Genomic DNA, 18503 nt, shown 5'->3' on the forward strand with positions numbered 1-18503 from the left:
AAATCAGTCATTAGCTGAAATTGCCTTAATGTGTGTAAATTACAAGGTCTCGGTGATCTGAACAGATGGTAAATGTTTCAAATATTTGTGAATTGTCACAGTGTTCACAGGCTGACCTATAGGTATTGAGATTAAGCCACAGTTTAGGAGAGATTCATATGATCATACTAAACATACTGGACTCACATAAAAAATAATCATGGCAGGTTGCTTAAAAGTAAACTGCAAAATTCACACTGCGAAAAACAAGAAGCAATGAAAAAACTAGCAAAACCGAGACCATGCCTTCACCTTCATTTGGGCGGACTTTTCGGGTTGAAATTGTTTTTTTGTGGTGTGTCTATGCGTGGCTGAGAAAAGAGAACGGTTTCTGTGCCTTGCTGTGAACAAGCTCTTTGTCCAGCTATATCTACTCCACCGGTCCAGCGACGATAAGCAAAGCATGGCGCGACTGTGCGCTTCTTGCAGCGAACCGTTGTCTGCGTCTTTGCATATTAGGACCGATGAGACAGAACTTTTCAGCGCAGCAGAACCGTATTCTAATTTGGCTTGGAGAAAAACACAATTGAACAGGAATGTAGCTGACAATCGGAGGATGTCTTAGCGGAGAAGACTTGCTTTCTGAAAGACGGGTATTTTAGAAGTTGTTAAGCAAAACACGAACATGAATATTTCATACAAAGGTTATTATTTTTTTATATTGTTATTTTTGAGTAATTTTAACATTTCTTTATTCATAAATGATCAGCTAGTCAACGGTAGATTATGTCATGTGCAGGGATCTGATCTTGGAAGTTAAAAAATCAACCAATTTCGTTGCGCCCTTTGAACCCATAAAGGGTATTGGCAATGAATAAATACAAATCAATACAATCTCTTTATACTTCATAATCTTTTCAGAAAGTCCAGCATACAGTAGGTCGATTCAAAACTGAAGACATAGCAGCTCGCTTGAATGTCAAGTAGGTTTGGAAGGTGAATCGCTAGAAACAGAAAAAAGAGACGACCTGATCTTTAACAGTCGTGAACTGCTGGACAGAAAACCACGAAATTGCCTGTAGTTGTTCACAAGTGATGTTAAACAAATCTCTGTGTACTTTATTTAAATGCTCATGATAATAGGGGGTAATATTCTTTAACAAATTCTCATAGAGGTTTCAGCATACGTTCCAGAACGGAGTACTGTAATGACCAAGCTTCTGTTGTAAATGTCTGTTGCATGGGAAGTTCTGGATGCTTGCACTATGCGAACTCGCTAACTACAAAGGTAGGCTCTACTGTACAGCAGGCGCTACAGATGTTGGACAGTCCACTGGCCGCGAGTTTTCTTTCCAGCCAAGCTTTTAACCTTGTTACTTCTCTCGTTTTGTAATCGAAGGTTTCTACATGGGTTGAAGAATTCTGGTTCTTTTCTTTGGTGTGAAATTATTTTATTAGGTCTATAGATTATACCATCAATCTTTGCAGAGTTAGTTTTTATGTGGTATTAGTGTTTTTTTTTTTTGGTCAAGATAGCATTGCTTTGAATACCATATTATTTTAGACGGTTTGTTCTCTGAGGATGTAGTCACTACTACTACAGTAGCTTTTAATGAAATGTTTCCTCTAGCTTTTTGTTGACTTTATTAACATAGGACATTTTACAAATGAAAGACGGTGATATTTTGCTTGAGTTTTTACTAATACTTTAATGTCCTAGGAACTCCATCAAGTCATCCATTAAAGGACCCTATAACAAAGTTTGTCAGTTCGTTTTACACCTGCAGAACCGGATCCTGTTTAATGTCCTGAATGCTCCAAAACGTCATTTCTTATTGTGCCTTGGGGTCTTTGTACTGATTTAGTAGGTGCCCTTTCAGAATTTTGAAAACCTGAATCACATTTTGCTGTAGTCTTCTGTGCGCCTAGATAAACATAATAATTCCTTTAGTCTGTCAGACCAGGAATTAGAACGCTTTTTTTCCTGCCGTGTACTTCTTCTGCGATTTAACAACGGCATTGCATAATTTTAAAATGACACCTGTTGTTTGAAATGTAAGTTGTTTTGGATCCATGGTAGGGAAGCGCATTTCTGCCATCAAGGGGAAAAAAAACCTGAGTTATCTCGTAATTATGAGAAAATGATCATCACACAATAGCACCATTGTCATATAATACCTGCATCACTCGTTGACTTTCGGTTTTAAGCAGTGGAATTCCACGGTACACTCTTTGTTTAAGGATACATGTGAGTGTCCACATGGTTGAAGTGTTATTCCTTTTAGGTACAAATTGTAAGATTTTATTTTTAATAACCCCCAGTGGAAAGTACGTCCGTGCACATTCTGCGGCGCTGGACACTATCAACACTAAGCCCACAGTTGTAGCTGAACTATCGGTAGCTATCCAGGTGCTGTTTTATTGCACAATGTAAAAGGTTGTTCATACACACTAATGATCGTTGCTATCTCGCAATTACGAGATACTTTGCTATCCCGTAATAAAGAGAAAACTATCCTAACGAGGTAATTCGGGGATTTTTTTAGCTGACGGCAGTAATGTGCTTCCCCTCTGAATATCTTAAATACCGCATGATTGTGTTCTTCCAAACAGTGTGACGATATGGTTAAGAAACTGGGCTGTCTCGGGTGTCTGTTCGTCGTCTTCAACGGTGTGTTCTGGGTGAGTTTGCTCATGGTTTCCCTCTAGTGGTTTAAAGAAAATTAGTATCCGTGCACCGTGGGATTTGTAGCGCAATCTGCTCCACTGAAACGTTCTCAATACAGTAATTCAAAACTCCAAAGCACAAATTTAAGAAGAGACTGTTGATAAAGAAAGCAGAAATATCTGTTTACATATATTGTGCACTTGAGCAAAAAGCTTTGAAAGACAGCATAAATTATTTTAAAAGAGCTCTCCACACCAAATATGTGGCTCCTTTTATAAATGAAAGTATAATAAGTGTTTTTTCTTGAACTCAACAGGAAGATTGACTAGTGACTAGTGTGTGGTATGAGTCAATAAAAAGTGTTTTTATTCCTTTTCTGGACAGAAATAGAAAAATATGTCATTTCACAGTGAACTCCAGGACAAGAGTTATTTTCTACAATGCAAGAATGTTTCAGGATGAGGGCTGTGATAATTTCCTTGTGGATTCTTCGGTCTCTTCCACAAATCATTAATAAATCTAGGAAGTGCTTTCTGCGACATCATTATTTCTGCTTGTTGTGTCACCATAAGCAAAAGCCCTCGTATTGTTTCCTTTTACTTGTTTGTCTGGAGGGAACTGAAGGGCAAAGTATAATAGTGTGCTCCTAAACAACAGCAGTTCCCTGGGGAAGACATCTTTGAATGGCACAGTCTTTGACTGGAGATATTTTAAGTGTGAAGAGTTGAATTGCAGGTATGGATCCTCATTTGGGAAAGTGTATTTGCAATGTGTTTGGGAATCCCACCGTGTGCTCTCTATGGCTTATGGAGGTTCCTGTTGTTTGCTCCAGGTGTCGGGCATCGCCCTGATCATAGTGGGGGCAATTTCTCGCACCTCCTACAATGAGTTTGAGTCCTTCACGGGGGGCGGGCTCTCTCACATTGCTGTGCTCCTCATCGTGGTGGGCGTGGCCATCTCCATCACCGCCTTCCTGGGCTGCCTGGGCGCATGGTTGGACAACAGCATCCTGCTGGGGCTGGTGAGTAGTGGACTGGGGGTCTGGAGGACTGGAGGACTGGAGCACCAGCCTTTCTGACTGACTGCCTTATGAAAGTCCCGCATGTGGCAGAGATTTCAGATTTCACTTATTTGGAGTTAAAGAGGTAAACCCCAAGCTCTTGCACAGGACTTGGGTCTAGCTCACCTATAATAAGTCGCAAGCTCTTGTACAAAATATACGAAGGCACGAGGAAAGCAAACCCACAAGGAGTGTCTAATGTGATTTTAACTTCAAATGTGTGTTCAGGTTATCACAGGAGATGGAGAGACATTTGACAAATCATTTCTGCTTATAAATGTGACAGTAAAGAGACAGAAGTTTTACAGAATGATGGTAAAATTGATTCAAACACACCAAAGCTATTTTATCTTTACCACCCAACATAAAAGTACATGAACTGCAGGTGAATATCAAACTATATATGATGGATGTGTTCTTCTAATGTCAGTGTTGTCTGCTGCAACCAGAAATTAAAATACCTTTTGACAACATTCATCATGTCTTTCATAATAGGTGAAAATGATGTTCTTTACAGCATGCATACAGATACTTAATTCTCTGAGATTTACATGCCGCTTCAATTTGAATGAATTGTTTCCCAGCCTAAATAAATGTCATCATTGTGTGGGCTCATCCTCTTACCTCTGTAGTTCACAGGCATTCTCATCCTGATACTGACCCTGGAGATTGTAGCAGGCATTCTCTTTTACGTCTTCAGAGCCAAGGTAAGACAGAGTGCAGAGGAAAGTCTGGTGTCACCTCTCCTGCCTGCCCTTCGGTTGAAGGTTTAGTTAGAAAAATAAAGAAATGCTCTGCAGTTTACAGTCTAACATCTGTTCACTCCGGAGGGTGATTTTTAATGTGGATATGAGGATAAAACAGTGTGAGACAGGAAAAACACAAGCTACTCATTTTAATTGTTCGTTGTTGTACTGTATGCCTTGCAAAAAGCACTGTAAAATCTGAGAGGAGGCCTAACCAAGGAATTTACAATTTTAAAGGGGATCAATAAAGTTGATTCAAGTACCTATTTCCAAAGTTCAGGGAACAGAACATGTGGACATAACAGAACACTTGTTAAAAAACGTTTCCGACCGGTGCTTCAAAATGTTTTTTTTCAAAGTTTGGAAGGAATTACAAGGGCACACTGTGGAGGGGAGATATTAGGGACTTGCATTGTTTATGGTTTCTGGCCATTGAAAGACCTAATATTGTATTATTTGAAATCTATTTTAAATGAGGAAACTGCAGAAATGTTATCGCCACAGTAATTCAATAACTCAAAAATGAAAAGATGTTTATGAAATCAGTTGTGTGTTGAGGGTGGCATAGTGGTGCAGTGGTTAGACTTTCTGTCTCACAGCGCTGGGGTCCAGGGGTTCATTTCAGACCAGTGTGTTAAATGAAGGATAAGATCAGAAATGAAGAAATCCGTAGACGATGTAGGGTGGTGTATGTGGTTGAGAAGATGCGAGAGGCGAGGTTACGGTGGTATGGACATATCATGGGGAGGGACGTTGAGGAAGTAACAAAGAGGGTAATGGAATTTGAGGTGGAAGGTAACAGGGGAAGAGGCAGGCCTAGAAAGAGATGGATAGATTGTGTGAGAAAAGATATGGAGGTATGTGAAGTGAGTGAGGAAGATGTGCTCGACAGAGACAAGTGGAGAAGAGCAACCAAAGCAGCTGACCCCAGGACAGTCTGGGACTAAGGCTGTGAAAAAGAAGAAGAAGAAGAAGAAGAAGTGTTATCTGTGTGGAGTTTTCTTATTTGCCACATGTTTGCGTGGGTTGGCCCTAGTGTGAGTGTGCATGTGTCTCTGTCTGTCTCCCCGTGATGGAATGGAGTCCCACCCACAGTGTACCCTGTCTTGCACCTGTTGCTCACTCACCCTATGACCCTGAATTGGTAGAAGCAGTTAGAAGGATGGATCCTGAATTGAGGAAACACTTCATATCATTCCCCTCCATCTTGAAATGATCAGGGTGTCACAGACTCTAAACTTTTAGATTAACCAAGTCTCTGAGCAGCTTGTAAGAGTAACCTGGGCCTGCCCAGCACTGTTATTTAATATTGTTCCTTCTCTCTCATCCTCTACAGGTAGAGAGCAAGATCACAAAGAAAGCCAAGGAGGTGATTAAAAAGTATGACATTCGGGACAGAGCCATCATAGATGACATCCAGGACCAGGTGCGGTTATGTTACGGTGAAACCTGTGAAGCGTTGCACAACTAAAAGAAATCAGTCGCAAAATAGGATTTTTGTTTTCTGTGTTCTTCAGCAAAACACCCCTTAAGAAATGGAAGGCTTAATGTGTTTTGATGTTTGATTTAATTGAGCTACACTTAAACACTAATCGTACGTTACAGAACTGCAGTGTATTGTAAAACCATGTGACAGGCTTGCATCCTATTTGAAAGTGTTATACAAATATTAGTACATCTGAGGCAACCAATCTGTAGTGAAAATACTGTATTCACTCTTATAAAACCATAAGGTGATGCGTAGATGAATGAAAGAAAAAAATAAGATTAAATTAAAACTATGACACTGGTTCCAACAATCAGATCTTTTGTGCTCAATGTGTAAGAACAGGGGTGAACCAGGTGATTCACTTGACTCACAACTGGTGGGTTGAGGGTTCAAGCCTCTACTGTAAATACTGCTGTTGTACATTGGTTGAGGTACTTTACCTCAATTTCTCCATTCCACCCAGTATGAAATAGGATTTCTAACCCAATCCACCAAGTATAAATTAGATTTTCCTCCCATTATAAATGGGAACTAGCATTACTTGGAAAAAACTCTGTGATGGACACTATTTTCTCCTTATGTTAATGTGTATGTTCCAGTTCCTGTACGGGGCAGGGTATAGTTCTGCTCCCTTAAGTTCTGGGCAGCTAGTGGAGACCCCTGCCAGGAATAAGCAGCTTGATGGCAATCTGGAATTTGTAGAAAGTACAGTTTGCAGGACTTCTGAGAGTCATGTCCATTTCGTGATATTTTTTGTTATGGGTTGGATATCTCCCCTGCATTTCTCGAGTGTGTTGACTCTTGTGTGTGGCGGTGTGGCTCTTCCAGTTCCACTGCTGTGGGGCCGAGAACTACACTGACTGGTTTGTGAGTGGAGGCTGGAAGAACCATCGTGCTGTGCCTGATTCCTGCTGCCGCCTGGAGTCAGAGGATTGCGGGCACATCATTACGAGCGACAACATCTACCTAAAGGTCATTCCTCTAACCTAGGCCTAACCCACGAATTTCTACCCCTGATTCTTAAAGGTCCCAGTGTTTTCATTCCAACCAAGTTCTTAGCTAAACTGTTGCAAAAGCAGACAAAACTTGATCAGAATTAATGAGATGAGGAACTATTAATTAGGATTATAATTAATGAGGAACAACAAAACCAGGTGATGTTTTTCTACGTAACACTAAGTTTTATGAGTTTTGTTCAGCCACCTAGATTTTATCTTCTCTTTTTTGTTCCCTGTTTAGCACCCAGTTACTTAAATGAAGTAAAGCTGAGCTTCAATAAAACATTTGTCTGATTATTTCTTCGGCCGTTGTAGAATGTAATTACTGATTCTATTAAAAGACGGACTTGTTTTATTGATTAATTCCAGGGTTGTGTGAAGTCAATCAAAGAGTTCTTGAAGAAGAACCTGGTGTGGATTGGAGCAGCATGCATTGCACTGGGGCTCGTGGAGGTAAAAACCTCACATTTTATATCATGTTTGAACTGAAAGTGTTTGAAGATGTTCAGGATAGAAAGCGGTATGTCTATTCCAATTCCCAGCAATGCTAAAGGAATGTCTCATTAACTCATCGATATAACCATGCAGAATACAGCCTGTAGCCTAGAGTTTACCTGGAGTGGTCAGTCTGGGTTTTGCCATGCACTGCCTTTGGCCAATCGTCCTGTTTGTGATCATGAACTAGCCTGACACCAGAGTTAGGTTGGGTAGAATTGGGTAGGCAATGGGAAAACCAACAAAAAATCATTAGGGCATGAGAAAATAACAACAGTTGCAAATGAAAGGAAGGTATTTTGGACCATCTTGCTCATTTGAATGGTAGGCGCTATGCAGACCAAGAACTCAAATTTAATACCTTCCATTGTTTTTCTTTCCACTTCTTTTAATAACATTTAAAATGCATGTGTCTTCCCAGGCCTGAATAGTGCCTCAGTCTCTCTGTGTTTACCAGAGCATTATTTATACAACCTGCAAGTTTAAGGTTAGTGCAGAAGGGCTCGTGACACATTTTTGCTGGTTTGTTTTCCAGATTTTGGGAGTTGTGCTGGGCGTGTGTCTGCTTCATAATATCCTCAGAAGAGGGAGCTATGACGTCATGTAGGCCTGGACTATCAAGCAAACTAAAACATACACACCTGCTCATACACATACTGTACATGTAACACACATATGCACACACACACATGCGCCCTGAGAAACAACATTCTCTTCCAGTTTTCAAGACAAGAGACCAACCTATTGCTTTTGAGGCTGCAGTGTCATCATGTATCATGTTATAACTTCATGTCTGTTTAATTGGAGGTTATTCTTGAATTTACAACCACTATTTTAACTGTTTGACTGTTTCTTGATTTGTACTCGAGTATCATCATTGAATCTAACTGATAGATCAGTGTGGAAAAAGACTCAGTAACTTAGAGGTGGATTCCTTTTCTTCTAACATAATTTCATTGTGCCTTATTTTATTGGATCATGGGATCAGTTCCATGATTATGGATACCATGATTACATTAGTAAGTGTTCCTTGATCATTTTTCATGGTATTTCATGAAACTTGCATGATCCACCGATGTAGGGAATAGTGAAAGCCTGTTTAAACCATGGGAACATATAGTACATCCACAGTTAAAGTACAAACTTGCTGATAAATCATAAGTTTATCAAGGCAAACCTTAATAACATCTCTGCCAACAAATGGGGTTCTATGAATCATTCCATGGGCACCTTGTTGGCCTTCTACACCTCAGTCAACATACTATGAGTATATTTTGGCTCTTTCAGCCTGTAGGAGACCTGTGATAGGGGTGAATTATGCACTACTTTTGCAAGTACACAGTAGGGCCTTGGCTTAAAATCTCAAAGATTCTCAAATCTGAAGCTCGTCTGCTGTACCAGTTTTATATAAAATGGGTTAATCAAACTTTACAGAAATGCTCTAGATAAATAGGTGAATGTTAAAGATGTTTTAACATTTACCTTCAGCACCTTCAGCATAAGTCAAGTACAAACCAATGATTCTCTGAAAACTGGTCATGGGTACTATTAATTATTCACCTTTTTTGATTTGATATTCAATGACAGAAATAAATGAAAAAATTTGAGTTCTCTGTGTTTTGTGCACAATTCACACATTTCAAATGGTTTAAGTCATCTGAAATTTCCTGTGGTACAATCCTTCATATTTTCAGTTTTTTAGGTTTGCAAACCAGTGCTTTGCAAAGGGTAATGTCAATGCTTTTTGCTGTTTATAGATACAGTATTGATACTGTAATGCCATAATTAGTGGTGATTTGTCAGAACCCAAGAAACCAGCAAGTGAAGAAACCAGAGAGTGAAAAGTGAAAGGTGAAAATGAGATCTCTCTGATGTTATACACTGCTGTTGTGACTTATTATTATTATTATTATTATTATTATTATTATTATTATTATTATTATTGCATGTTGTTACTGTTTGTCAGCTCTTGTTGGCATTTGAAAATTCAACAACAAACCTATTTGGGTAGATGCATCTGTAACAGATAGATCCTCCAGAATGTCGTTTACAGCCTGGTTGGAGCAGAATCACATCAGATTTCACGTTCAGTGTAGATATTGACATCAAAGGAATTGGCAGTGGCAATGAGCATGAAATGTTACTGCATCTGCTCTTTGTTTAGCCGTATTTGCTTCTGTGACCCTACATTGAACCTGTGGGGTGTGAAAAAGCTCAGCCAATATCTGCATGACGTCAGGCTGCACCCGTACAGAAGTCTAATCAGGGTGTGAAAAGAACTTTACTTCCACTGACTCGGACTTGTGAAAACTGCTGGGATACTTAGTTACCACATTTAAAATGGCAGTTTTTTATCGGTCTGCTGTGCATAAGAAAGGTTATAGATTTAAAAGCACGGGAGCAGATATGATTTAGGCCTCGTGGATGACACAATACGTATACAGCATTAACACAGCTGTTGCTGGGCAAGCTCAACGTTTTCACCAGTCATCTTGAAAGCCAAAACGGAGAGGAGTGGAACAGAAAATATTGGAATTGCCAACATATTGCAGTACTGGTACAAAAAGGCCAACCCCTAACACTTCATGATTTGTGGTTTTAAATGTCTCAGTAACTTTAAGGTTTTGCGTTTGAATTGTATATACAGAAATGATGTTTTCATTTGAAATCCTTTAAAGGAAGTGCTTTTCAAAGCTTAAATGAAAGAGAGTGGTTAGCCACTTCGACTTGCAGTGAAGGCTCTTGAAAAGTGGGCAGACACAGCTGTCCCTCTGCATATCAAGTAGGATTGTTTCTCCAGTATGGTTAGTCATCTCCAAGGAATGGTTCTGGCAGTGAAGGAGGGCAGATTGCTCACTTCCTACCAGAGGAAGAGAGGCTCTTTCACAGTTCGAGCAGTCTGGTTAATTTCCCCCAAATGGTCTGTATTAATACAGCACCTACAGCACTGCCAGGGGGGCCAGGCTAAGAGAGAACAGGTGACAGGAAGGACTCTTTCTCCTTAGTTTAGACACCCTCATCATCAGGAGGTACAGTTCCATAAAGCCAAACAGTGAGGCTCCTGACCCATGTCCCAAATGGTGAATTACAGACCACCCAAGGAAAAACACTACTAGCCTAGCACCACAGTTTGTGGATAACCTGATTGTTACTGAGGTGGTTATTAGAAACCTGCAGTGCTTGTAACTAATGCATGTGCAACATGTCAGCTGGAGATAGTTTGAAAAATTCTGTTTAGGATACAGTAGAGCTAGCAAAACTGCTTCTTGTTTTGTTCTTACAGATGCTAGTGTTTGATGAAGTGTTTCTGTTAGTTATTGCTGCTGTTTTTAGTGAAGGTGATTCAGAAAAAGATAAGCTGTCATTTGTTACATTAATTCTACTAGTTTTGCGTTTTTTATCAGTAGTTAAAACATTTAAATAAAGTACTTTAATAAATATAACACTTACTATGTTATGTTTTGTTCTACAATTCTCTGCTTCAAGTATGAAGTAGAAACTGATACTTTAGTATAGTCTATTTTTCATGTGCTAGATTAGGCTCCGCTGGAATAATTTGTATAAAATTTGTATTTCTGCTATTAGAGTTATTTTTATAAGTTGTTATAAAGGGATGATGTGCTTAATTGACTCTGAGTTTCTGAAATCGTTCCCAGGAGTTTTAAATCTTGGGGATCAGTAGATGATGGAAAGCTGTTTTCAGTAATGAAAACATGTTGTAAATTGTAAGGTGTCATTGATAAGAAAAAGTGTTACAAATCATGGAAAACATCAGCAGGTCTCTGGGTTTCCCTGTCCTCTTCACTCTAAGCAGCGTTTAAGAAGACAAACACACATTTCATGTTTTTACGAGCCCCCACAGCCCCCCTCTGTCCTCGCAGGCGCCTGGAAGAATGTAGCATGTCGGCTGGCCCCTGACCTCTGACCCCTCTCAGAGTTGTCTCTGGTCTCCAGCCCAGCAAAAAGCACACTTGGAGAAAATCAGCTCAATCCAGCCCTTCAGAACAAGCAGCAAAATAACACAGCCTTGAGGAACTAGAACTGCATAAAAACACACGCTACAGCCAGGAGCGAGATTGTGTTTAGCACTTTTTTTCTCTGAAGGACAGCTGACAGCGTTTTTTATCCCTTAACACCAAGAAACCAAGAAGAATGATTCACTGGCCAAAAAGGGAAAGTTGTAAAAAATAATCCTTACACCAGCACACACTACTGTGGCTGTCAGTAGTTTACAGCATAGATTCCAGAATAGATTTTTATGGGGTGGAGAGAAAATTGACCTCATCGTTTTCTGGCTTGGTCGTAGTCCAAACCTGCATATCAGTGCCCACACTCACCACACTTACTGTAAATGTGATAATACTGTTCGTAGGCTTGTATGTTAACTAATACAACCGTCTTTACTGTTGATGAAAATTATTAGAACAGGTATTGGTGAAAAAGGAGAATACTCAAGCTCAGAGGCTCATCAAGGAGTTTGGGGTCGTGGGTGTCATTCCTTGATACTGTAGGATGCCTGTCTTTTGCAGATTTACCACCAGCAGTGTAATCACCCATTTATGCTGCTGTGTGGACTGGAACACCTTTAGCAGTGTCAGCACCACGGGCTTCATCCCACAACCTTCCAGTCAGAGCTGAATTGTCAGGCTCAATATGACCCCATTATCATGGATTATTTCAGCTGTAAATACTATCTCCTGAGCTTGAGGGTGTGGGTTTTGCTTGACCAGAAGGTGGCACTCAGTTATAATTCATTCCTAATGTAATGTTCTGAAAGAACCATTGCACTTGAATGTCCAGAATGTGTTTTGTTCCATGAACATTGCTCAATTATAATTCTAAGAAGAATTTGGGTGCAAATTAAATATTTATTCTCACCTAATATGTGCTTTTAGTTGGCATTTAGCATTCATATAGCCAATCTGAGATACCAAGAGAAAATAATTTAGTCACTTGCTTTAAACAATTCAAAGGGTGAAACCCCTATATGCCAGAGATGGGACCTTTCAGTTTTGGGACCTTCTCTAAGTAAATGTGGTTACCACAAGCTATAAAAGGGGGTTTTGTGTAGGAATCCAGTCAGTGTTATTAACATGATTAATGACATGTGAGAGAATTGTCAGAAGGCCTCAGGATAAAGGTTATCAGCTCCCACAAGTCAGATCTTTGCCATAAAATTTACAAGAAGTTGAACATCCCAATCTCAACCATAACATCATCTAGGATTTCAATTTTGCTTAAAAATATGGTCTGAACAGTAGTTTTGGAGACTAACTTACATCAAAGGGCAAATTTGGAAATTGTTGGATTTCCAAGATTATTGGGATATTTTATCCTAATACCTGGTTTCTTATGCTAATTTCAATTGACAAATGGTTACAGGAGTATAAGACTAGCAATCTTGACTGGCCATCTCAATCTTCAGACCCTTCAGTCCAGCAGCAAATTTGTGGTATTGTGGTATATTAGTGTCACATCTACATTATCAAAGTCAAAGGTGGACGAATTACCCACTGCCCTGCTGGGAGGTCATAAGTCTGAATTTTATATTTAGAAAAATATGTAATTATTGTTTTGCTGCATTTTACAATATTTTAGGTTTTTATATCTGCAAAAATACTGAATGATCACTCCCATCTTGTTATCTTTAAAACTGATTCTCAGGTTTCAGGATTTTCAAATGATTTTTCAAGGGCATTAATACATTTGGAACCAGCTATATGACTGGAGATGACTGGAAATAGATTAGAGTACAGTACATAGGGCAGTATTAAGCATAATAGTCTAGTTACCTGTAAGGTAATACACTACTATATATCACAAGGTCAAGAAAAAACAGTGTAACACACATTTAAAAACATCTGGAAATATTGAGTGAGATTATTAAACAGAATGGCCGAATAGCAGATTGTAAAAAAAGATGATTTATAGTGATCAGGAAGCTAGCATACACATCCAAATGTACATGCAGTCTCATCTTATGTAGTGGGTGGGTGGCAAGTAACTGGTGTCCATGCTATGACAACTATTTCTGTGTTGGAAGGCACAGAGGTGGATGAGAGGTCAATTAGTGGAAGCATGTGATCTTATGTGCAGTGAATGTCCATAATCTAATACCGCCCTGAGCAGCTAAACCAAACATTTTGATATGGAGAGCCTTCTGAAGGCAAACGGACTCTGAGCCCGCACAGTCTGACTCGCCGAAGCCTTTTGTCCTTTTTTACCACAGGAAAGGTAGGCTGGAGTGAGTGGGGCCTGGAAGAAAAAGCTAAGCTCATTCTGAAACGGCCTGTGAGTGAGTCATGTTCGCCTCTGAGAACTTCCACCAGCAGGGCGCTAACACAGCACACAGATGGAAGTGATTATAAAGCAAAATTAAAAGGGGAGAGAAGCAACTGTCGAGCAAACATCACGTCTCCCCCTCCTCCTTCCCCCTTCCCCTCTCCTGCACCAGTACATTTCCATTCCATTGCTAGAACAATGCTCCAGTGTGCTTTCTGCAGCCCGGTCATGAGCTGCTGATGACGACTTCAATGGCTGACGTTAAGAAGGAATGGGGAGGACGCAACCAAAAACTGAGCCATGGCTGTTTGCAAAAATGCAGTACTACAGCGATCACCAAATCTACTGCCATAGCCCAAAGAATAGAGACTATTCCTAAAGCAGGACACTCCACCACTCAAACAAAAGCGCATCTCATGCAGATGCAGTTCATGATGTTCTGCAAGGTAGGAGTTCATTGGCTTCAGTTGTGTTTCCTTTTGGTGCCAATAACTACCTGTAAACTGCAGCTGTTTGAACTAACAGACTTCATATATCATGGGACATATCACGTGCTGGTCTATTCTGACTACTTTCAACGGGAACATTCTCTGTTATTTAGGACAGTGCATAAGCTTGTACCCTTCTGCTCACTTGCCTCTGTAATTGTAGACAGCACTGTAGTGTCTGACATTTGCCTTATCAAGCAGTTAGTCAAGGAAAAGCAGGTCCATCAGCCAACCAGAATCCACTGAATCCTGAAAGCAGCCAGATCTGGACTTGTTCAGCACTGGGATGCTAGACACGTAGGAACAATGAGGCTGTTGCTGGAAGTGGTCTTGGTGGATAGGTTGATGACACTCATCCCTCTGGACCAGAAATTCCAAACCAACCTGGTGACTGCAGACACTGTTCCGTAGTAGGTACTGGCTGTTGAATGACATGTTTAACTGAGGTACAGCATACTTGGTCAGTAAAGATGTCCTGGTACAGTAGGGGTGTCACCCATGGTCCTGCTAAACTTCACTTCAAGCTTGTTCAGTCTGCCCTTCTGAAATTTGCCCCCTTGTATCCAGCGGAGAAGTAATACCTAATTTCTTTTCCTGATCATCTGTGTGATCGGACTGCTGGCACAGAATAGCTGCCACGCATCATCCAGATATGTGGAGGTGAATGAAGTGGGTCCTTTCCTTTGAATGTCTTTCTTTATACAGCTGATTACCATATGTAAGAGTAGTTACAGTGATGATAATAATAGTTTAACAGTATACCAAACATAAGCCGAACCAAATAGTACAGAATTAGTCCTAAATTGCTTACAATGTGCTCAAAACGGATGTTGCTGGCCGGATATACAAAATATGTTGGTTTTTTATCCTTCGGGGCTGTTATATTAGCTTGGCATATCTCAGCAGAAAGCACAGTGCATTGGGCAGAACGCACTAGACTGGACATAAAACGGAAATAACAGGAAACCTTGAAAGACATAAACGAGTTCTCAAGATAATTGAGAGATTTGAGCTCATGGTTGGGTCATTAAAAGGGTGTGCCCAGACCTCAGCAGATCGTGCCCAGCCCTGAAAGATGTACCATAATGAGCAGGCTGGGGTTTGGAGCAGGCAGTGGGGCTGCAGTGTGTGACTGCAGGGCAGGCACTGCACTCTGAGATGTGTCACTTCTCACTCTCCTGAAAACAGAGCTCTGCACACACAGAGTGCTTCCTGATAAAAACCTGATCAGTGACCTCATTGGGAACATCAAAATCCAGTACCAGTGCTTTAACTATCAAATACTATCAGGGTATTTAATCCTGACCCAAAAAGGTAGAGTAAATATTGATTTGTGATGATTAAAATTAGACTGATGATACCTGATGGGCTATGATCCTTCTGGCTAGAGTCGGTCCTTTCTGCTACACACATATAATACAGACCATGCTAAATTTGCTTTACTGAAGCAGATCACCTTCCCAACTTTTGATCACATCTTTATACTGTATGTCATGAACTTTTCTTTGCCACATTTTTTACATTTTTTACAGAATTTTTAATGCGCCGTACCAAACAGAAGACACAAAATGGGTACATATTCATAGAAAACATACAATCAAATGTAGTCATATATGCACAAATTCAGGAATCTCTCTTTCTGGCCTGATTTAAAAATGAATGCATCCTCTTGCATCTGAAGTACAGCTGGAGTGTGATGGATGCTGCCACAACAGTACTAATGACACTTGTTCAGTAGCATAATGACAATGGGCTGTGAAAATACAGACTGGCTGCTTTAGGCTTGACATGTCCGTATTCTGTGGCCAAAGGAATTAACTGATCTACCAGTAAGTCTACAGAAACAGGTCCAGCATGTTGTTCTGTCAAGGTTTTCACATTTTGATGGCCAGCTGAGAATCTGTTGCAGTGTTCTCGGGACTGTGCCAATTTCTGCCTTAGAAGCGGAACTTATTTGCTCAAAGTGGCACACAGCTCAAAGCTCGCCAGCAATTACCCTTCCCAACAGCTTGACAAAAAATCCTTATCCCAGACAGGGAGGGCTGAGGTTTGATAATATTTGCTCTTCGGCTGTCAGAGCAGGTCAGTGCAACTGCCGAGCAGCTCTAGAGTCTGTGGGTGCTGTATTCATAAAGCTGGGTTTATAGAGGCTTTCTCCAAAAAAAGTGCACTTTGCTCATTGTGCAAAAGTAGAGCTAATTATTCTTTTTCCAGCTGCAACTCAGCCACAGCAGAACAGCTGGCTGTTCTCTTTCACACAAGACCTCACACCTTGTCACGATATGAAGTCTGTGGACCACTGTCCAAGCGCATTTCTTATGAGTCTGTGCTGTTTACCTTGTCTTACTGTGTTTGAGACTTTGCAGTTGTTTAGTCATATCAAAACATAGTCTGTTGCAAAATAATGGGAATAAACAATGTATAGAACGGTTCAGTCCTTCAAAGGAATTACTGTATATGTTTGCATTCTGCGCAGTTTTGATATATTCTTTCTCTTTAATGCCTTTGAAGAGTGTCTTGAGTTCCACTATCCAAACTATATGAAACATTACTGAATCAAACACTACGCTAGGAGATTAAGTGAATCATGGACACCTAAAATGCTAAAAACCTAAAATGCAAAAAACAACTTGACAAATTAACATTAAATGTACAAATACAGTTGCTTCTTTGAGGGATTCAATTGATAATGTTTATCTTGAGCTGACTTGTCATTGCTGAAAACCAAAAAGAAATACACCCCTCGAATGATAACCATCTGCAGAAAGAGATATTGCAAAATATTCTTAGAACAGTAAACTGAAAGAAAACCTCCTGGATGTCTGTCTGAAATTCTAACCCTGTGAGATGTCCTCTAGAGCAGCACCAGTGTATTTGGCTGGAATACCATCAGGGCTCCATCTCTTGAAGGTTGAGGACTCCATCACTCCCTCAAGCTTCAAGAGGGCGACAGGACGCACCAGAAACTTTCCAGTTTGACTGCCAACCAGATTATCACTGGCTTGAAGTTGAAGCTGATGAGTTTACAAAACATCTCCTTGCTACCCATGCTGCCTGGCACACAGTCTGACCCTGAGCGCTGACTGGCTTTCTTCCCCTGGCGGAAGCAATACGCGTTGAGGACATTAGAGGCCGGAAGATTCTGGATATCCTGTCCGATCGCCAGGCACTTGACAGGGAGAAAGAAGCAGAAAACAATACAAATAACAACACACTGTTTGCAAAAGCTGAGGAAACAATTGTGTCCATGTGGGTATTCTTTAATACTCAAAGAAAAGAAAACTAAACAGAACTCAACTAAATATATGATTAAAAACTGAATGCTATTTCCAGTGTCCTGTTTCAGCTTCTGATTCAATTTCCACAAGGCATATTAGGATTACAAAGAGCTCTAGTTTAGATTGACGGAATGTTTTTATCATTTAATTTATAATGTGTGTATTGAACACTTGTTTTAAGGATATGTGGGATGCTCATGTAAAGTGGATAGATAAATACTGCTAAAAAATGAGAAGTGTTACAAGAAAGAAGTGGCCATTTGACTTATCTTATTAGTTGCTAGACTAAAAATGTTTATTCCATTTGTACAACACTCCTTTGAGGTCAGCAATCAATCTGGTCACTTTCTCTCAAATATTTTCAAAGGCAATGATATAGTATCTGTAAAGAAGAAGGGAAAAAAAACTTTCAGAAGCAACCCCACTAGTGTAATGTATACATCAAAAGAAATGTATCACTATATCCAAAATAAAAGGATTTTTGGATTAAATGTTTTTGGCTTCATTTTATTAACTAACCTTTCATGACTAACAATGGTACATATGAGTGAATCTGCCTTTTGCAACCTAAATCATCTAATTTTCTGTCAGCCAAGAACTTCATAATAGTAATAAACAACTCAATAATGGTACAATCTTATAAGACATGCAAATTTTAGCTAACCTGCTTCATGGTATAATAAAATGATATAATTAGACTTAAGTAGATTTTACAATTGAGGGGTTTTAATGTAAAATACAGGTAGACAATTACTTGTGACATACTGTACATATATTAATTAATACTGTATAGGGAATATCAAAAAAACAATGAAGGTCCATTTCAGATTAGCTGGATGAGTCAAAAATCAGGCAAACCCTTGCTTAGTGTCTTTACAGATTCTCAGACTTTTTTTTCTGGAGCTTTCTGAAAAAAAAAAACAGTATTCTGCTTCCCTGGTTAAAGAAGCTAAAAAGATCTGAGAATTTTCTTCAACACCCTCACATCACCCCTTCTCCTTCAGCTCAGCCCCCAGCTGC

The 18503-nt window shown here is 39.9% G+C and overlaps 1 protein-coding gene across 1 annotated transcript; it reads left to right on the forward strand.

Moving 5' to 3' along the window:
- The first annotated feature begins 65 nt into the window (after positions 1-65).
- Positions 66-9295, forward strand: LOC148638553 (CD63 antigen-like). The gene is made up of 8 exons (XM_088623181.1): positions 66-1267; positions 2593-2661; positions 3480-3668; positions 4340-4414; positions 5790-5879; positions 6771-6914; positions 7310-7393; positions 7971-9295. The coding sequence occupies exons 1-8, from the start codon at positions 1220-1222 to the stop codon at positions 8040-8042; spliced, it is 771 nt and encodes a 256-aa protein (XP_088479307.1). The 5' UTR covers positions 66-1219; the 3' UTR covers positions 8043-9295.
- Positions 9296-18503: the final 9208 nt, after the last annotated feature.

Source organism: Lepisosteus platostomus, chromosome 28 (genome assembly GCF_059453375.1).
Source record: "Lepisosteus platostomus isolate fLepPlt1 chromosome 28, fLepPlt1.hap1, whole genome shotgun sequence".
Lineage (NCBI taxonomy): Eukaryota > Metazoa > Chordata > Actinopteri > Semionotiformes > Lepisosteidae > Lepisosteus > Lepisosteus platostomus.